Genomic DNA, 20,054 nt, shown 5'->3' with positions numbered 1-20,054 from the left:
CAGGCATGCCCTTGCGCTTGCTGAGGACACTGCTCTCTCCTGGCCTCAAGCATCTCTGTCATTGCCTGCATTCCGACAAGCAGAGTGGGAGTCTTGTGGCATCAGGGCACAGGGCTACATGTCCAGCATGGATAGGGAAAAGAAGTTAGTGGGAATTCTGGTATGGGAGAGCCAACTTCTGGCTGTTATATCCCTGCCCTGGGCAGGCCTGCAGCAGGTGGAGAGGCTACAAGCACTGCTGGGTAGGAGGACAGGTGTCCCTGCCCAGAACAGCTTTATCCCAGTGGCAGAGGCATCCTGGCAGCAGGAGTGAGGCCATTACACCCAAAAGCACCCAACCCGACCTCCCCCCGAACATGGGGTGTGCCACCCCATGTCATGTCTCCTTGTTGCATTCCACAGCAAGGCGATGGCAGAGAGCAACTCAGCTCCACCCCATACTACCTTCATTTCTTCAGGTTGGGCACAAAGGGCTGAGTTGAAGGATCATGAAACAAGCAGGCTGGCAGAACTCAAAGGTCCCCTGGTGCCTGCCTGCTCTCCTGGCAGGTCAGAGTCCAGTTCCATCCCTGCCTGCAAAGGCCAACAGTTGTTCATCCCTGCAGTGTTACTGACTGAACAGGCATGACTGTGCCTCACTGCAGCAATGGCCACCTGCCTTGCCGTGAACCACGATGCAGAAGAAATGCAGACTTGGGCCTTGCTCTTACCTGCAGTAACCACAGCCAGGAAGGTCCTGGGCACTCCTTCTGCAGCCACAGTCACCCTGTACCACTGGTTTGCAGAGCTGCTGCAAAGGGTTAAGCCAGTTAATACTCTGAGTCACCTCTATGACACTACTTTGTGTGCAAGACATGGCAGGGCCAATTTCTGCTTTACCTCCAGCTGCCTCTCACAACACCAGTCTTTATTGCTGCTTAGAATTACAGAATTATTTAGGCTGGAAAAGACCTCTAAGTTCATAGAGCCCAACTGTTAACCCAACACTGCCATGTTTATGACTAAACCATGTCCCCAAGTGTCATAACCACTATTTAACCCAACAGAAGGACACAGGCGCCCCAGGCGGACCTGAGAAATCATCAGGAAGGCCAGGAGCAGTTAGTTCATTCACTTTATTCTAGATCCTACACGAGGCAGGGACAGACACAACCTGTCAAACTACTAAGAGTTTGTCATACTCCAGGGTAATAGTAGCATAACAAGAACAGCTAGACTACATGTGTGTTATTAATCACCTGAAACTATTCTATCACAATCCAGCAAGTTGAAGGCAGGAGAGAGCAAGTGGTTACATGGAACCATGATGACATCACTCCCTCCCCCAGCTCACCCCTACCCACCCTGTAGAGCTGCAGCTCTGGCATGTGGAGATGCTCCTTAGCAGCACAGAGACACCAGCACCTTCCTTAGGATGGCACTGGCTTGAAAATCGATCTCCACTGATTTGAGACTGGTTGTTGGGGCGAGGACACGCAGCTGCTGCTTCCTGATACTCAGGACTCTCTTGCCCCAGGCCACATGCAGCAGGACTCCAGGGCAGGGGCACTTGATTTGTGCCTTGTGAAACACGATAGGAGACAGTTCCTACCCACAGCTTTAGACAGCAGAGAAGAAATGTGACCCAGCACTGACTTAACACCTATTTTTGGCCCCTGAGATTGGTCAGAGTTGAGCCAGGCTGACCTTTTCCACAATTTTCTGGGCTGTCACAGCAGACATTCAGTTTTTGATTTGCTTTAAAACTATGCAGAGGAGAGGACCATGCAGCGGACATCCAGGCCAGGTCCCAGCTCCCCATTTCCAGCTTACCTTTGCACAGCAAACTCAACAGCACAATCAGTGGGTTATCTTGGCATTGTTTCACAGCTGCCATGTTTTTCCAGACCCTCTGACCATGCACCAAACAATCTCACTGCTGCAATGGGCTCCTCTCCCTACTAGAGGGGCTTTCATGGGTCTCTCCACCCCAGTACACAACCACAGCAATTCCTGCAATTCTCCAACATGCACACGGTGATAACGCAAAATAGACAGTAAAACAATGGCTTATATGGTAAAAAGATGTTTTTCTCAGTATGCTTGTAGGAGTTAAATCCAGACCATCCTGGGTGATTCCCTTTCTGCTAGGGGCAAGGTCTTGTTACTACAAGTATTTTGTAAACAGAAATCCCTGTCACCAGCTTGATCCTTTCCCCAGAGTTCCAGCAAGCCCTTGGGCAGCACTCAGTGGCAGGAAATAAGAGGTCTCAAACGCTAAAAGACCTTGCTGGAAGGAAGAGTAGAGAAATTCAGGAAGCATGGGAAAAATTAGTTGATAACTCCATAGTCATCAAGAGCTTCAGGTTAGGGAGGGCCTAGATCTAAAGCCAGCAGGATGAGACTGGAAGGTTGATCACAGTGCCCAGGGCTGTATAAAAAGTCTTGAGCATCCCCAGAGGTGCCACAATGCTTCTAGGGAAGGATCCCACCACTTCAGCCAGGTTCTGCTCTCAGCGTCGCCTTGCACAGCAGCTCTCTCCTCATTATGGAAGGCTGGGGCTGTGTACATGGATAATGAGAGGGAACAGAGCTGTCTAAACACATCTCAGTGAGAAACCTAAGTGTTCTGGGTATTTGGATATCTGTAATTGCCTCAGTTACCCTCCTTCAGCTGCAGTTGCTTCCAAGGGCGGGGGAGCCAGAGGTGCTTGTTCCCCTAAAACTGATCACCCCAAACAGCCCTAGCTGGCTCCTAACCTGCCCATTCCAACAGGTGACATCAGCTCACCCTCCACCAGAGACTAGGGCCATCTTATCCATCCCACCCTGAACTACTTACCAACCAACCAACCCCTGCCCAGCAATAAAGAGAAGAGTCTATTTGATTGCTTCTTCTAATTCTGCTCAGTAAATAATGTGGCCTCCTGCTGAAGTCCAGTAGAAGTAAGAGGACAAGGTTGGAAAAAGCAGTATAAATTCCATCCCAATGTCAGTCCCTTTTCTGATGGCTTATTTCAAAGCCCAGCTCACTGCTGCAGGCTTCTTTCTCAACGCTCCTGACTGAGGGCAAGCCAGCAGATCAAAGTCCTTTCACCAGCTTACTCATGCCCATTTAAAACAGACACCCTAGGAAGTGACTCAGCCGCCAGCACGGAAAAGTATCTCACTGGTTCTGCTCCTGTTCCCATTCACACTGGTGGCTAAAATCGGCCACAAAGCCACAGAGATCAATTCTGGAACAGCTCTAGGATTTACAGAAGACCTCCTCCAGCAGATAGGACTTCACACCCACCCAGCTGAGCATGAAAGGCCCTGCTGCAGGCAAGGGCTGCCATAAACAGCTTCTCTAATTCACCCTGTGCTCTCTCCACTCACCATGATGCAGGAGATGGCAGCACATGCTCATTCCTGGTCCTACATCCCTTTTAGTAACAACTCTCCTCGGCAGATCTAGGAATACACATTTCAAAAGAAACTCACGAAGGGAAGGACTTTGTTTACAACTGGAAGTGATTTCTGGATGACAGACTCCTTCAACAGAGGAGAAAAAGCCATGAAACATTAAGACAGGATTAATCTTAACTCACAGCATCTGCCCCACTCCAGTGCAATCCCAGTGATCCTGTGACTCACAGTAGTGGAGGTCCAACAGACCACTCAGGCTGAAGATGGAGCTGGAGGTATAAATGCAGACTAACATCAAGCAGCTCCCAGTGCTAGGCAATGACCAGCCCTGCCCAGAGCTGGGAAGATCAACAAATACTTCCAAATAGTTGTGAAGGTTTTATAGCCCACTCCTCCCTCACAGAGCATATGTCCAACTCTTGGTATCTGGTTTCTACACTGCCTAGGGCAAACGCTTTTCCTATTCACCTGAAACCTCCATGTCCTTTCCCATGGATGAGAGGAGGGGAGCAGAGCCTGGCACTGCCATGCCTGCTACTGCTTTAATCTCTGCAGTCTGGAAGATGAACTTGGCCCTGATGGCAGATCTCCATGAGACTAGAAGAGAGTAGCTGTAATACTGTCAGTTCAGGGATAAACTGAGGCTAAAAAAGCCTGGGAGAACAGCTGCAAGGCCATCAGCATGCTGGATGCAGAAGTAAAAGAACTAAAGGGAAGCAGACAGTTCCCACTCACTGTGAGGAAGCAGCTTCCCCTGCAGTTGCTGCTGTGTAAGAGGTGCCAGGAATGACAGGAACTCAGATTTTGTGTGATGTAAAAGCATGGAGTCCCTTTGGAATCACCTACAGTCCCGCTGTGCAGGTCTGTTATGACACCTGGTGGCCAAAGGCACCCCTGCAGCACCTGCCACCAGCCTGCCCCATTCTTCTCAATCCTAGGTGAGTGATCTAATTTCCACTGACCTCATGAGAGAGCAGGAATAAGGCAACAGAGTATGACCAGGACACACTGAGCATCTTGGCAACCCCCTAGTCTCAGCAGCAGCTCAGTTCTCTGTCCTATGCTGCAAGCTGCTGTGCAGCTTTGTCTCCTTAGCCCACTTTTGTTTGAGCAAAGTACAGCCTGGAAGGAGTGAGCATTGTGGAGCTACAGGAAGACGTGGAGAAGAAACTAATTACAAAAGCCTGCCAGCTTTTTGATGCATGAGGGCTCAGCCAGGGTTCCATCATCGCAATCACATTTACAATCCAAGCTAGCTCCCACCCCGCTGAAGACCCAACCCTCCATGTCAACTGCTGGGAGCCAGGCTTCACACCTATATATTTATTATATATACATATCCCGTGGGGACAAGGGAATGCTTCCCACTGCATGGTTTTCTTGAACAATTGTCCATGCTGCTTGGTAAGGCTGCAACATCACTCTTCCCATGGACTCATATCTGTGTCAATGGCCACGCAGTTATAGGCAGCATAGCGCAACTTCTCTTCACATACCTTGGCTCTAGGGATGGCAGGAAGGAAAAAATGATAAAGGTAAGGAGGAGCTGCTATTGCTGCATTTTCCAGTTGAGAGGACAAGATGTTTTCTGAAATGGAGGATACGCGTCACCAGGGGCTCACACAGAGAAACTCAGCAGCCACGTGGGACAGGCAGGGGATGCAAGTGTGGCAAAGTGACAGGGCCCAACATGTCAGCACCAAGGTTAAGAAGAGAGCCCATACACAGTCCTCCAGACACAGGGAAGCACCAGAACTTACGTGGCATAGTTCGGCAAGAAGAGAGTGCTGGAGCAAGTGGATGACTCTGGCAAAGCATCTGTTGTCTCTGAGCTGGGGAGAAGGTGACAAACTTGTTAAAACCAGCAGGCCAGCAAGGCAGGGAGCTCAGACAACCCACCCCTTTGGTGTGGGATCTGTCAGCCTTGCAGTCTGCAGAAGAATGGACTTACCCCATCTTGTCTGGATAGATGTAGATCCGTGCTGGAAGGCGACTTCTGCCAGTGACAAATCTGAGGAAGCGGCTGCGATCCTCTGTGAAGGAAAAGCAAAGACATCAGCAAACCCTAGAGAGATGTGAACTGCACTATAGCTGCTTCTAGGTACCCCCAGCACTAGCGAGCAGTCCCTTCAACCTAGGTGCTTGCTTTCCTTAAGTGGTTTCCCTCCCAGCTAGCAGGCAGGAGCTGTCATGGCACAAGATATGCACGGACAGAGAAAATTGCTCACCATTGGTGAAGTTATTGAGTGCTTCCCAGAAGTACTGAACGCGGGTATCCTGCGGCTCAAAGTCCTCAAACCGGGCTGTCAGAAAGGATACAGAAAAGAGTTTAATAAAGATCTGAGCTCCTCCCTCTTTGGCAGTGGGTGCCTGCAGGGTGTGACCACATTGACCCAAGGTGCAAGAAACATAGATAGTCAGGCCCTTCCCAGGAAGCACAGCCAGATACACATCTCAGCTCTACAGAGGCTCAGATAGTGGCAGCCAAGGGACGACCCAGCCTCTACTATGAGGCCCAGGATGGAGTCAAAGGACACTCCTGACCTCATCAGCACCCAGCTAAAGGCAAGAAGTACACAGGACCATATTCTCACTTTAAGAAAGGCTAATACTAGCCTCCCACAATTCTCCTTGCGCCAGCACAGACAGAAGAGAGTCTTGCTTTCAGGAAGAGAGTTTTCAGCAAAGCCCTTCACTTACTGAGCCTCTTCAGGGCATCCACTGTGACTTCAGGATCTCCACAGACCTTTTTTTCAAGTTCCTGCCATGTAAGGAGGTCAAGAACAGCTTGGGGCACCACCTTCAGCAGCCCAGCCTGCATGGCCATGATCTGAAAAGGAGGCAAGGCAGGTAAGCAGCATGTCTTGCCCATTTCCCTGACTCAAGGTTAAGCCTAGGGACTCTACTGGATTCAAGCCATGTGACTGCCCAGCACATGCTCCAAGGAACCTGAAGGAACAGAACGCGATCCCAGAGAGATTAATCCCCATTCATTCAGAAAGCCTGTGTCAGAGCTGTGAATAAGACCCCCTATCATCAGTGATACTAGAAGCTACTTTGCTTCTCAACAGCTCCAAAGACTCCAGGACCCCACTGAGAGGGTTGGATACCATTGCCCTAATGAGCACAGGGACACTAACCACAGTGCATTTTACCAGAAACAGGCTAGGGGCAGGTCTCTGGGAGCCAATGACCAGCCACAGGGTGGGACAGTGTCACCTGCTCCTTGCTCTCCTCCAGCCGAGCCTTTTGCACCAGGCGGATGAACTCCTTGCGGTCCTCGTAGCGCACAGCGGTGTTGCTGCCGTTGGGGATCAGCTCCACCATGCGCTGGTCACTCAGCACTGTGGTGTAGGTCAGCTCATTCCCAAATTTGAACTCAAAGGTGTCTTTATCCATGACTTCCATCACCTCCAGCAGCTTCACCTGTCCAGGCACCAAGTAAGTCCATGTTAGAGAGATGGCCAGAAAGCAGTGGTGTGCCCAAGTCCTCATCTTCTCCCTTCCCAGACAAGCAACAGTGACACAACATGGGATATGCTGCCCTAAAGCTGTTTGGCAGACCTTGGGCCATTGCATGCTTGAAGCAGCGGTCAGCATGGCTGCATTTCTACTAGAGCATTTGGTGCATCCTTATAGCTAAAAGTTGCCCTTTGTTGTGTTTATTTGACATATCATAGGAGAAAGCAAGTACATGAGGACAGGGACACAAATCAGCACCTTGCTGAGTGCCACAAGGAATAGGATAGGTACAGCCTCCCAGTCCCTCTCACCAACACGGAGTCCACAGCAGGGAAGTCTTTGCTCCAGCTGACCTCTTCCCCTGTTAATTGTTTCCATACAAAGCCAGGAAGAGCCAGGACCTGAAGGAGAAAAGAGGTTTTATTGAGTCTGTGTCAAAATGAGACCTCCCCAAAGATGGAGAAAGGACTCAAAAATGCAGACACAAAAAGGCTTCCCTACTTCTCCCTCTACATGCAGAGCTCATCATAGCTGAGTAGAGACCAAACACTATCTCCCAAGCTCTCAGCATCATCCCCCAAAACTCAGACTGTGACTTCTCCAAACTGCTTGGCCCCAAATACCTCTTTTCCCAGTATGTGACCACAGAGCCTTTCCATGCTCCTGTTAGACAGGCTGCAGGAGAGGGCTATCAACACCCTTTGCAGCAAATCTTCTTAGAGGGATGGGGCTGAAAACTTACCAGAAACTCCTTGCCCCTCAGAGCTGCTCCCATGATCTGCCCAATCCACTCGTACTTTGCGAAGTCTTTACAAGAGGGGTTGGGGACATACATGTCCCTGGCTTCTCCGGTGCCATTACCCTGTAGGAGTGAGAGGCAAAACTCCAAGTCATAATTTCAGCACAGCATGAAACACCACAAACTACTCCTGCCATGCCTCTGGGCACTTCTCACAACAGGAGTGGGCTAAACCCCCCATCCCCCTTGGCAATATTCCCAGTGACAGACCGGTATCCAGGCACTTGTCAGCATATTCTAAAATGAAATACCACAAAGCAAACTACCCAACCCTTCACAAAGAAGAGCTTCAAGTAGGTATGTCCCTGGCATGCAAAGTGACAGGGACAGCACTGCATTTCCAGGCATGGAAGGGTTTGATCCAAACATCCCGATGCACAGCACCTGGTTGGATGTGCGCACGAAGAAGGGCAGAGGCACAGGGGTGTCTGCTGAGCTGGGGCACAGCTCCTCTGACATGTCTGCTAGGCTGTCCCGAAAACCACCACCTGCAACCCCAAAAGAAGGGCATTCTTAGTGATGTGAACTCCCCATGTGCTGATCCTCAGAGTTATAGAGCAAAGATGAGGATCTCTGGTCCAACCTGGCCCTAGGTTGAGCAGAAGGTTCCTGCTAGAGCCTTATGGCTCTACAGAAAATAAGACAAGAGAAATACCATCCCTGCCTGGCCTGTGGAAAACAGCCAGAAGGATCACTGGCACTGGTAAAGCTGTCGTTAGTGACTAATGGAAGTTTGGTCCCCCTCCCAGCAAACACCACTCTTCATCTGGGACACAGCTAGAGGTGGGAGGACAAGGCAACCTGCCTTCCCTCTCTCCTTCATGGGAATTAACACTGGAACAAAAAAAAACCACCTACAGCAACAGTCACCTCATCAGCCCCCACCTGCTCCAGAAGAGCTCTGGTCTCCTGCAGCCCCTACCTTGGTCGATGATGCCCTCTGCGATAAATTTGCACTCCCACCACTGGTCATAACGCAACGGCCACCTGTGGACAACAAGGCATCACCTGAGGTGCTGCTCAAAGCCAAGGAGGTGCTGGGACAGGCACAGCAGAGACATCAAGGGACTAGGGTGGAACAGTCTGAGTTTAGGACAGGACAAGATCTTTATCTCCAGAGACAGCTGCATCCTCAGTAGGGAGGTGACACCTTGGGGAACAGGCCCTGATCTCATGGCTCTTGTCCTAGCAAACCCTCTCCAGAGTACAGGACATGGGCTTCCCAAACACCCTGCTGTAACAGGACACAGCACCCAGCTCTGCATGGTGCCTTCCCTTCCCGAGACACTGCTTACCTATAATCTAGAGGCTTTTCAAACTTGTCAGAGGGTTTCAGACCTTCATATACCTGCAACAAGCAGAGACAATCAAGGTCGGTATCCCCTCTCCAGGATACCACATGAAGGCAGTATGTCAAACACATCAAGTCTCACAGCAGTTTGGGGTGTTTGTGCATGCACAGAGCCCCAGATCTGTTGGAGATGGGGAAAGAATGGACACAGGAAGATCAGCATTGCTGTAAAACCACAACACAGAACTCTATGCAGCTACTTGGCTGCTGTCACACAAAAATTCTTTGCTGCCTTTTTAGTGCAACAGGATTGTTACACTCTCCACTAACAACATGCCACAGAGAGCATCCAGGATAGAATACAGATTTCAAATTGGAGATCCCAAATCCCTCGTAGATGTTATTCCTTATGGGACCATCAGCACCTGTAATTACAGAGCCTGCGAGTCACGTGAAGAAACCTTGAAGGCTTGGTCTGTCTTCAGCTCCAAGCTCTCCCTTCCACCCATCTTAATGCAGATCACTTTGATTTTGGGATGCCCCAGCCTCCCCAGAGCAGCAGGGACCCTGGCAGGAAGGACAGTACCTGGGTGAAGACAGCATTCTTGCAGCTGGGGTCCAGGGCAGGGTTGTCCCGGTGCTCCATGGCCAGGCGTCGGTTAATGTAGAGTCTAGGCATGAAGTTGGGCTTGCTGGTCTCCGAGTCCTTCAGACACTGGGTAATGAGAGCTGTGCGCTTCTTGGACAGCAGCAAGAACTGCTTGATGTGCTGCCAACAGGGACCCACAAAACATGTCATCTACTTTCTGTTGAAGCCATCACACCTCCAGGCTTCTCCCTTTCCCAGGGCCTTCCCAAACAGACACATTCTCATTGAGAGTATTTGCTTCCCCTCTACCTCTGAAAGATTCTGTATGCTGGCTTAAGGAAGATAATAAGCTCAGCCCTCAATCCACCAGCTGTCATCTGATAGTCACACTCCAGTGCGGCTTAGAGTCTCCTTTACCCTCACTCTCACCAGAACACTGGTCATACTATCCTTTTTAGTTGTAATCAAAGCCAACTCCTCTAAACAAACAAAAAACCCCAAATGCTTTGGGTCTGTGTTGACCTGGCACAGGAATTACAGTGCTTTCTGATACTAGGCCTGGAAACACACAGAATAGGGCTATCCTGGTAATGTCCAGCATGTGTATTCTTGGAGAGGATATAAGAAAAACAGACAACTGGAGGGATGAACTCAGCACTATGTAAGGGATGAAAAGCAAAAGCTTATTAAAGCCAGAATGAATGTTACTGGTAAAAGCCTTGATGTTTGGACAAGCCAGCTCAAAGCTGCTGGCAGGAAGCACAGGAACAGAGCGTCCTGGACTGAGATCTTGGAGGGGATGTGGATCCAGCTTGCATGGCCAGTGCTGCTATGATCCAAGTTCCTCTGAGGGTGAAATGTTCTGGTTTGAGTCCACTTGTTAGCCCACAGTTACATACTTCTACATCAGCAGTTTAGCAGGAAAATAAACAACATCACCTTTCACAGTGTTAGTGACTTGAGCTCAAGAAGGTATTTCCCTTCAGCTGCTTTAAAGGCAACAAGCCCTGGCTGCCTTCCTTACCACAGCAAGAGCACCATCACCCTGCCAGACTGAGGCCCCAACAAGACAGAGCCAACTGCTCACCTTGAGCTTGCTGAATGTGCCAACAGTGTGGTCCCAGGCGGGCACCAAGTGATGCAGGACACTGTCAAGGAGTTTGATGAACCTAAATCCCAAAGAAGAAGGTATTGCAGCAAGGAGTGATACAGATCTGCACAGGTCTATTCCAGACCATACATCCCTGAACACAAGCAGAAAAAATAACTGATCCAAACCAAACCCAGCATTGTTTTTTACCTCATGGAACCTTTGGTACTAAATTCCCACTCCCTGGGCACTGCAGTGATTTTGCATCCCTTACAAGTGACTCTGCATATACCTGCCCCCGACACTGCACAGATATGTTATGCTTGTGACACACAAGACACTGTAAACTTGAGCTATAGAACTCCTCTGAAAGCAGAAGGGAGCCAACCCAGACAGCCCACTTTGTCCCCAAATGACTGCTATTTTCTCCAGTGTCCTCATCTGTCTCAAGAGGAGTGTCACAGTTTTACAGTTTCCAGCCACGTACATGCTGGAGATGGCATCAATCCCTGCAGGCAATGGCACCTGTCTGCTCCCCTCCCCACGGTACCTTTGAATGAGCACAGCCCGTCGGTACAGCAGGTCAGGGTCAGTCCCTTCTAGGCGAGGGTAACGCACCAAATTGGGCAACTGGAACATGTCAGCACTGAGCCCCAAGTCCCTCTGTCGAGAAGATTTGATTTTGATGCCTCGGATACGAACATCAATCCCATCATCTGCCAAGAAAGACCATAAATGAGATGCCAAGATTACAAGAAAGCAAACCTTAAATAAATTGTTTGAGGTCTACAAGCAAAAACAGTAGGAATGTACCAGCTCCACCAGCTCTGGGACTGAGCACTCTGAGCTTCAAATACCTCTGTGAAGAAGAAGCAGGGCATTTACAGGAGAAAAATAATTAAATTATTGAGGGCAGAGAAAGATAGGATGAAAGCTGAGAACTGAAAAACTTCAGATCTCCCAGGAGTTTCCCATGGTTCTTTTGAATCTCATCTAAAACAGCTCACAGGGAGAAGAAGTACAAGTCACAAAACAAACTCTTAATGTACAGTATTTTACAAATCCATTATGGATGTGGCCACAACAACCAGCCCTACCTCTGCACTCCACAATCCGGATCTCAATGACAGGCAGGTGTGTTGTCATGTCCTCAAGGATGCACACATCCCCAATATAGCTCCTGCAAACACAGAACAATGAGGATTAAAGGGCTGTTCCCTCGCCCATCCTGCCAAAATCCACTCAAGACGCTTGTACGGGAAGACAGTTTGCATCTTTTGAAATGGGAGCCTATGGCAAGAACCCAGTTCTTGCTTAAAATTACAGATGAATGCCTGAACCTGCTGGTGACTCAGGTCCAGGTACCATGATTCTGATGTGTCCCACAATCAGACAAGGAGAGCCCTGATGACTGTACCATGCTACTGTAGGCAGAGTGAACCCACATCCCAGAGAGCCTGGCTTGTACTGCATGACTGCTTAAGGCCAGTGCTCAGCAGGTGGGGCCCCTGCAAGAGCCATGACCCTGTACACCTCCACCACTCACTCATCAATGCCGACGTCATTCAGTTTCTTCAGATTGTCCCCCTCGCCCCCATACACAGCGACCCGCTTGGGCATGAAGTTCTCATCAGTGGTATCCACTGTCAGCAGCAGCTTCCTGCAAAGGGAGCAGGACATTAAGGAAAAGGCAATTGCATCTGAACACCTATCGCTATTTCCTTTCATCACTTGGTCATGCTGTTACCAAGCTGTGATTCCCAGGTACCTGTGACAAAGCTAAAACCAACTTCAGCCCCAGTGTAAGGGCTGAGGGGCAGGGAGTGCAGGGCAAATTTCGGCCGTGACACTCGGGCAGAGAGGGAGTGGCAAAGCTTGCCCTAGTCACTACCCAGCATGTAGAGCAGAGATGACTGTAGAGTAGACAGAGATGACTCACTTGACAATGGTGCCTTTCTTCATGTTGAGCCGCACCCAGTGCTGGCCCTGGGACCCATCACTCTCCCAGTATGTGTCGGCATGGCTATCGGTCAGGCATGACACATTGAAGTCCTCCTGGAAGAGGGCAAGCGAATGGAAGGAAGATCAAATGAGTGTAAGATCAAAGGATCTTACACTCTTTAGTGGTTACTTTCATCATGAATCTCAGTGTCAGAGGGTATCATATTGGCCTGTTCCCTTTGCTGGGCTGTGGGTAGACACTGGGAGTGCAGAGCACACAGGACACTGGGGTTGACCCTCTGAGGTGCTCTGGGGTCCCACACACAGCACAGAGCATCAAACTCTCCCTAACATCAGCTTTGCAGCTAATATTAGCACTGGCTTCTCAAACCACTGTCCCTCCAGGGGCGACATTAAACAACATGCTGCATGATATTCCCCAGGTTTTTCTCCCACATCCTCAAACAGAGTGCAGTCCAGGCCAGAGAAGCACAGCAGGCACTACCCATGGTCCCCAGCCCCACAGCACAGTGGGGCTGATGTAGCCTTGTCCCTTTAACCCACCGTGTAGGATGAGACATCGATGCTGTCCACGTACTGCTTAACGCTGCCCAAGTTCTCATCCTCCTTCCCAATGTGGTCATACAGGAAATGCACCAGGTCCTCATCACATTCGTAAGTCCATGTTGGGGGCACAAACCTAGCAGAGAAAAGGGATTACTGGGTCTGGAGAGCCAGAGGCAGACAGGCTAATGGGTCAAAAAAAGGAAGGTCCACATCCTGCTTGCCTTGCTCGGTTTCCTGCTTTTTTGCAGGCATATCTAGGACAAGACTGTCCTGTGCAGAGATGCCTGTCTTCCCCCCTCTCCCCCAGGTCTGCAGGAGACGGCTGTGTGGGCAGTCACAAGAGACAGGAGCTTGTCCCCCACCATAGCAGAAGCCAGGAAACAGTTCATACCGAAGCTTCTCTACTGCAGCCTCATCCTGCTCCATGGGCCTGGGCTTTGCTCCGAGGCGCAGGGAGTATGTCAGATCCACCACCTGCTCCCATCTGAAACAACACAGAGAAGTGGAGTGAGAACATCCCAGAAGAACAAGAAGTTGGTGATTGAGTAGTTGTAAGGGGAAGATTTGGGTTTAAAGCCCCACCATGCTCCACCCTCCATCTCCAGCATCATTTGTTGCCCTTTCCTTCCCAACCATGTCTACTCCTTTCACACCCCGCTGGGCATGTGACAAGCACAGCGCCCGAGCCAAACCAAATTCACTCCACATCCGGCATCCCTCTCGCCTCACTTCCATGAAACCTGTCCAAACAGGCCGGGGGTTCCCTAGCCCAAGGCAGGAAAGGCCGTGGGGAAGCATCCCGAGCCCGCACAGAGCCGAGCGCCTCCGCGCTCCCGGAGACCCAGCGGGACACCGCGGCAGCCCTGCACCTGATGACGGGTTTGTAATCCACCCCGAACAGCTGCTGCTGCCGCTGGATCCGCTCCGTGGACTCCACAGGCACCAGCCGGTCCCCGCCGTCGGCATGCTTGCACACCAGCACCCATCCCTCCTCAAGATCGCAGCCGCTCCGGTACTCCTCCAGCTGCTCCTGTGGGGACAGCCGGCAGTCAGGCGAGGCCGGGCCAGGCCCTCCGCGGGCCGCTGCAACCCGCGTTACCTTGCTGAGCTTGACCCAGAGCCCGGCGCTGTTGCAGTACTCCTCGCCGGTGGCGCGCAGGCAGCCGCCCTTCCGCACCTCGATCGTGGCCCGCGCCGCCCGCTTGCCGCCCCGCGCCGGCCCCGGGCTGTCCCACACGCTGAGCAGGCTGCGAGCGGCGGCGGCCGCGGCGGCCGAGGGGTCCTTGCAGATCTTGTACTGCACCTCCCGCGGCACGTAGCAGAGCGCGGCGGGCAGCGCCCGGGCGCGGCGGAAGCACTCGCTGCACTGCAGCAGGAACCGCAGCCGGCCCAGCACCTGGTGCGGCGCTTCCCCGCCCGCCCTCATCGCGCTCCGGGCACCGGCTCCGCGCCCCTCCGGTTTACGGCGAACCCCGCCCGCCGACAGGCAAGATGGCGGCGCCCGGCGGGGCGGACGTAGAGCAAGATGGCGGCGCCCGTGCCACGTACAGAGGAGCACGAAGAGGGGCAAGATGGCAGCGTACGGAGGGGCGGGAAGCCGGGCGAGGGGCGGGGCAAAGAGGCGGTGGAGGGAGAGGCGGGACTACGTCGAGATGGCGGCGTCGACGGGGCGGGACGGAGGCGGGATGGGGGTTGACCGCGCCGCGTCGGGAGGCAACGGAGAGGCCGGGGAGCGGCTTAGGAGCATGGAGGGTGGCGAGCGGCTTCTGTGAGTAACCGGGACCGGGCAGGCCTGCGTCCCTTCCTAGTGTGGTCACGGGGCCATGTTCCGGCGCCTGCACGGGGGATACTGGTGTGCCTCTGGGAAGGGCGATCCGGCACTGTGGGAGCACTGGGGATAGTGCTTTCGCGCTGAGATCCGGTACTGGGGACACTGGTGCGGCTCTCCGGACACCGCCGAGGCACTGGAGTGGCTCTGGGATTATGATGCTGGCACAAGAGTCCGCTACTGGGTCATTGGAGGGGCTCCGGGCGGGTAGGCAGAGAGGTGATCCTGCACTGGGAGGGATCAGCAGGGCCTCTGCTGTGCTCCTTAAGTCCCTGGTCCCAAATGGAGGTTTTGGGGACTTTGCTCCAATAGGCTCCGCGGTTACCGGGGTCCCCCTCCCCGGCACAGGCCGGACTCCAGCAGCCGCACAGCTGGGAGGCTGGGGACGGGGAGTTTGGGGACAGGGAAGCTGGGGACGGGGAGACTGGGGACGGGGAGATTGGGGACGCGTGGCCTGGCACAGACCGGGGGAATGCAGGACTGCCCGCCCCGCGCCCCGCTCGTCCCAAATATCTCCAGGCGGGAGCAACTGGTGGCCCCGATAACTTAATCTCGCGGGCCTGGGCAGCGCATCGCCTCTCTCCCGGGGGGCCCGCGGTCCTCAGCAGGAAGAAGTCCTGGGCTGTGGTGGGGAGAAGTTATCGCGTTTGTCACAGCTGGGCGCAAGCCTCTTCTGCGGTCAGGGACTGGGGACGAGCCGATTACTCTGGCACCCTCTGCCCCAGTTGTGGGGGACCGGCAGGGCACCCAGACCCCTCGTGGGTGACACCCTGTACCTGCTCTTTGCTCCGCAGCCCCAAAGGTTTCCCCAAGCTGAAGAACGACACGTTCCTGCGCGCGGCGCGCGGGGAGGAGACGGAGCACACCCCGGTGTGGTGCATGCGGCAGGCGGGACGGTACCTGCCAGGTGAGAGGTGGAGGTGTGCGGGGGTTAGCGAGGGAGCCTCAGCAAGCACCCGGTAACATTTGTGGTGGTCCCTTTTAGAGTTTCGGGAGACACGGGCGTCACAGGATTTCTTTGCCACTTGCCGGAGCCCCAAATTGTGCTGTGAGCTGACACTGCAGGTGAGCATCACTCAGGGGTCTGTGTGTCCCCTCTCTCTGCCCAGATGGGGATGGGGAGAAACCTTGGTTCTGGCCATCCTGGATGGCCTCAGTAAACTGTGCAGCCCTTGGGGATTCCACTGCCTACTGTGCTTGACCAGGTCCTCCATGGGAAGGGAGTCACAACCCCTCACTAATGTTGCCTCTTCCTCTGTGCAGCCGCTAAGACGATTCCCCCTGGATGCTGCCATTATCTTCTCTGACATCTTGGTGGTGCCCCAGGTAAGAGCCATGGCCAATGCCACAGGGAACAGGAGCTGGTAACAGAGCAGAATTCAGGGCTGCTCTTTTCCTGCTTCTCCATTCTCCCCTGTCCCCAGGCACTGGGCATGGAGGTTGTCATGGTGCCTGGCAAAGGACCCACGTTCACAGAGCCCCTGAAGGAGGTGGAGGATCTGCTGAAACTGCGACAGAAGGTGGATGTCACCGCAGAGTTAGGTTATGTCTTCCAGGCCATCACACTGACACGACACAGCCTGGAGGGCAAGGTGCCGCTCATCGGCTTCTCGGGGGCACCGGTAAGTAGTGTGGCTCCTCTGCTCTCTTGGGGTCAGACCAGCTATGGCACCCCCAGCTGTGGGTGCTACATGGTTGCATAATGGGGGCATTCAGTGCAGGAGTGGCTGTGCCCCAGGCTCTGGGGTGTTCACAGGTCCTACCTTCAGCACTGCGACTGGGACTTTGTGTCTTCTTTCATCTCCATCACTCTCCTCACTTCACTCCTCCCCACAGTGGACGCTCATGTCCTACATGATTGAAGGTGGTGGCTCCACTACAATGGCCAAGGCCAAGAGCTGGCTCTACCGTCACCCTGAGGCAAGCCACCGTCTGCTACGCCTGCTGGCTGATGTCATCATTGAGTACCTGGTGGGGCAGGTGGCTGCTGGAGCGCAGGTGTGTCCTGGGGCAGTGGGGACAGGGCCAAGAAGGAAGGTAGGGGATAGGGAGAAGAGAGTATCCAGCATCTGGAAGGAGGAGGAGGGACTGAGTTACTGCTCTCCCAGCCTCATGGGAAAGTGGTTGAGTCACCATTCCTGGAAGTCTTTGATAGACAAGTAGATGTGGCACCTGGGGACATGCTTTACTGCTGGATTTGGCAGTGCTTGATTGTTAGACTCAATCATCTTAAAGGTCTATTCCAGCCTAAAGGATTCTGTGTCCCTGGCAGGCACTCCAGCTGTTTGAGTCCCATGCAGGGCACCTGGGCCCCGAGCTGTTTCAGGACTTTGCCCTGCCTTACATCCGGGACATTGCCCAGGCTGTCAAGAGCAAGCTGAAGGAGGAGGCACTGCCCCTGGTGCCCATGGTGAGTCAGGGCTGCCTGGACTGACCCTGACATCTGGGCACTGCTGGAGAGGGGTGCATCCCCCAGTACTTGCTTCCCTCAGTCCAGCCTGTGGAGTAGGGTCTGAACCACAGCAGTCACTGCCCATCTCCTCCCTCCCCAGATCATCTTTGCCAAGGATGCACACTACGCCCTGCGCGACCTGGCCCACGCCGGTTACGAGGTCGTTGGTCTCGACTGGACCATCCGGCCCCAGGAAGCTCGGTAAGAGTCTGACTCAGGGCTCAGAGGTCTGCGCAAGATCCCAGACCAGGTACTCTGACCTCCTCCTCTGCCCTGAGACATCCCAGGCCTGGACATTGCTGCTCCAAAGGTGGGGCTAGTGGGGCCACCATGCTACAGCTTCTAAAGGCTGTGCTGAGGGGTCCTGGACATCCTGCAGTGGGGGCTGCAGGCATCTGGCTACCCTCAGTCTCTGTACCACCTGCAGCAACTCACCTGTTTCCTCCCTGCTGCAGTGCGCAGATAGGAAAAGATGTCACCCTGCAAGGGAACCTGGATCCGTGTGCTCTCTATGCACCCAAGGTGAGCCATGGCTAGTGCCAGCAACTAGGACTAGTTCTACCCGGTGTTAAAGGCCTTCTGCCTCAGCTTTGCCATCTGCAGCACTGGCTCATGTCCCAACATCCCCTCAGGCTAGCTGAGGGGGACTGGGGGGGGTGGAATACCCTGAGCTGGATTGGTCTGACACATGGTTTCCTACCACACCTACAGGAGAAGATTGGCGAGCTGGTGAAGAAGATGCTGGAGAGTTTTGGGACCCAACGCTATATTGCAAACCTGGGCCATGGCCTCTACCCTGACATGAACCCGGAACATGTGGGTGCCTTTGTGGAAGCTGTGCATGCTCATTCTCGTCATATCAACAAGCACAGCTGAACCTGGGGCCTTGGGGACAGGACTCTGGTTTGGGCACAGTCACGCATGTTGTCACAGGGCTCACTCTAGGCTGGGCTGCAGCATTAAACCAGGACCTTCTCTGCAGCAGCTGTGTGGCTCTGGCTGGGGGGATGGGGAACTGGACAGCCCTGAAGGAGATGGAAGTAATGGCAGGCTGCTAAAGGAGCATGTGTGGTGAGGGGGAGCCCCTGAGCCTCATCCTGCAGGTCAAAATGGGGAAATAGGGATGGCAGCAAATTGTGGAGGATGCTTCTCCCTGCCAGGCTGCAGTGTCCATGCTTGCAACAGAGGATGTGAGCCCAGGACACTGCAGCCATCTCCTGAAGATGGATGTGCTCAGCCCTGCTAGGGAAGGTGGGCTGCCTGAGCCTGGCAGGGTCACAGCCTGGGAGCTTGGGGCTCACAGCCCACCACTAGCAGAGACTCAGCATCAGCTGTTCCACAGTCCTGCTCAGGTAGAAACGGGCAGTGTGTCCTCAACCCAGGGTAGTCTCAAGGGGCTGGGAAAGCCAGGACGACTCACCTGGGAGAGACAGCTGGCAAAATGGCTGGAGAACCTCTGACACAGCACCACCAGCACCTTGCCACACTGGCTGGGATGGCAACAGGGGCACCATGGCCCTCCTCCTCCAGCTCCCAAAGCCTCTTTAGGACCATCCTCCTGGGGCTTAGCAAACCCTGCAAAAAGCAGCCCAGAAACCCTGAGTTACAACTCCTTGCCACCCCATTCCACATTGCAGCACACTCACTCACTGTGGTCCAGGTTGGCAGCAGGATGGATCAAGTCACGGAGAAACGCTGGTCTAGCTGGCATGGATAGGTCAGTGTCTCCAGCATGGGCAAGGACCTGCTAACATTGTACATGGCAGGAAGTTGCACCCAGAAGCAACCAGGGTGTCTTGTGCCTGCTCTGTCCCCCCTCCTGGGGGCACAGGAGCTGGCTACCACAGGGGGTTGCAACGCTGCTTTGACAAGTGTGGTGACACTCCCCCCCCCCCCCCCCACTTCAGAGAAAGGCAGAAAAGACACAGGTGGTAACGTTCATCCCTTTTATTATTAAACATCAGATGAAGAGGTCGCACACACACATACACGCACGCACGCAAAAAAAAAAAAAAAAATTTAAAAAATAAAAAAGGGGAAGGAAAAAAAGAGAGAAACAGACTGGTTGAAGACTGCTATTTCGGTGGCGACACAGACCGAGTACAATTGGGTTCCTGGCCAGAGCGCGGACACAAGTCACTTGCCAAAAATTAAACCAGACAGCAGATAACTAACGTGCGTTCTCCAACTACAAGTCACCATCCAGACCGGCCCTGGCCCCCCCAGCCCTCCCAACCTGCTGGCAAAGAAATGAACCAAAACTGAAGAGCCACTGGCCCGGGCTGGAGTGTGCTGGGAAGGGCCGAGCCTTGGCTGCACCACGGAGCTGGGAATGGTGCAGGAAGGTGACGCGACTGCCCCTCCCTCCCCCGAAGCCGGCAGCCCTGGTGCCCGCCCAGGCACTCACACCCTGCACCTGCCCTGCGATGGGCTGAGTCCTCCATCGCCAGCATCTGCGTGTGTCCGAGTGAGCATTGCCCCGAGTTCCTTCCTTTGCTGGGCTGCTGCTCCTCCATCCATCTGTCCGTCCGTCTGTCCCAGGGCTGTGAGTCGAGTAGATGTTCGCCTCCCCCCCACACCCTTCTTGTTGCTGACGATGCCATGGGAACCTGAGAAATGTTCGTGTGCCTCCTCCTCTTTTTGTCTGT

The 20,054-nt window shown here is 53.5% G+C and overlaps 2 protein-coding genes across 6 annotated transcripts; one reads left to right on the top strand and one right to left on the bottom strand.

The window, feature by feature from the left end:
* Nucleotide 1: 1 nt before the first annotated feature.
* On the bottom strand, nucleotides 2-14,552 carry HECTD3 (HECT domain E3 ubiquitin protein ligase 3). Of its 5 annotated transcripts, XR_007778034.1 has the most exons (23): nucleotides 14,226-14,552; nucleotides 13,996-14,156; nucleotides 13,518-13,610; nucleotides 13,124-13,259; nucleotides 12,558-12,673; nucleotides 12,165-12,278; nucleotides 11,716-11,798; nucleotides 11,169-11,334; nucleotides 10,616-10,697; nucleotides 9,526-9,708; nucleotides 8,944-8,996; nucleotides 8,571-8,635; nucleotides 8,033-8,136; nucleotides 7,592-7,711; nucleotides 7,161-7,250; nucleotides 6,607-6,813; nucleotides 6,088-6,217; nucleotides 5,616-5,690; nucleotides 5,339-5,420; nucleotides 5,148-5,219; nucleotides 711-790; nucleotides 445-573; nucleotides 2-114 (listed from the first exon to the last, which is right to left on the bottom strand). XR_007778034.1 is itself a non-coding variant. In XM_050977152.1 (22 exons), exons 1-22 carry the CDS (start codon nucleotides 14,550-14,552, stop codon nucleotides 551-553), a joined length of 2,562 nt encoding a protein of 853 aa, XP_050833109.1. In that variant the 3' UTR covers nucleotides 396-550. The 5 variants fall into 5 exon arrangements, 3 of the variants coding, with proteins under 3 accessions (XP_050833109.1, XP_050833111.1, XP_050833110.1); XM_050977152.1 differs by lacking the exon at nucleotides 2-114 and having other exon boundaries at nucleotides 396-573; XR_007778033.1 differs by lacking the exons at nucleotides 2-114; nucleotides 445-573; nucleotides 711-790 and adding exons at nucleotides 1,098-2,541; nucleotides 3,358-4,890.
* A 99-nt stretch (nucleotides 14,553-14,651) lies between these two features.
* UROD (uroporphyrinogen decarboxylase) lies at nucleotides 14,652-18,387 on the top strand. The gene is given in 11 exon segments (XM_009088669.4): nucleotides 14,652-14,804; nucleotides 14,806-14,894; nucleotides 15,749-15,861; nucleotides 15,940-16,019; nucleotides 16,218-16,280; nucleotides 16,379-16,576; nucleotides 16,791-16,952; nucleotides 17,227-17,364; nucleotides 17,507-17,607; nucleotides 17,862-17,928; nucleotides 18,118-18,387. Coding segments are annotated over 11 exon segments (1,329 nt in total). The 3' UTR covers nucleotides 18,283-18,387.
* The last annotated feature ends 1,667 nt before the right edge of the window (nucleotides 18,388-20,054 follow it).

This window comes from Serinus canaria, chromosome 8, assembly GCF_022539315.1.
Source record: "Serinus canaria isolate serCan28SL12 chromosome 8, serCan2020, whole genome shotgun sequence".
NCBI classification, from domain to species: Eukaryota; Metazoa; Chordata; class Aves; order Passeriformes; family Fringillidae; genus Serinus; species Serinus canaria.
The sequence above is the reverse complement of the archived record's forward strand: the minus strand, read 5'-3'. Positions and strand labels throughout refer to the sequence as shown.

What these genes read in the sequence shown, in the direction of transcription:
- HECTD3 (XM_050977152.1), bottom strand. Translation starts at nt 14,552, where the DNA reads ATGAGGGCGGGCGGGGAAGCGCCGCACCAGGTGCTGGGCCGGCTGCGG. An exon ending in ATCTATCCAGACAAGATGGG is followed by an intron (nt 5,220 to 5,338) that starts GTAAGTCCATTC and finishes CCTTCTCCCCAG; the next exon opens with CTCAGAGACAACAGATGCTT. An exon ending in CCTGGCTGTGGTTACTGCAG is followed by an intron (nt 574 to 710) that starts GTAAGAGCAAGG and finishes TGGCCTTTGCAG; the next exon opens with GCAGGGATGGAACTGGACTC.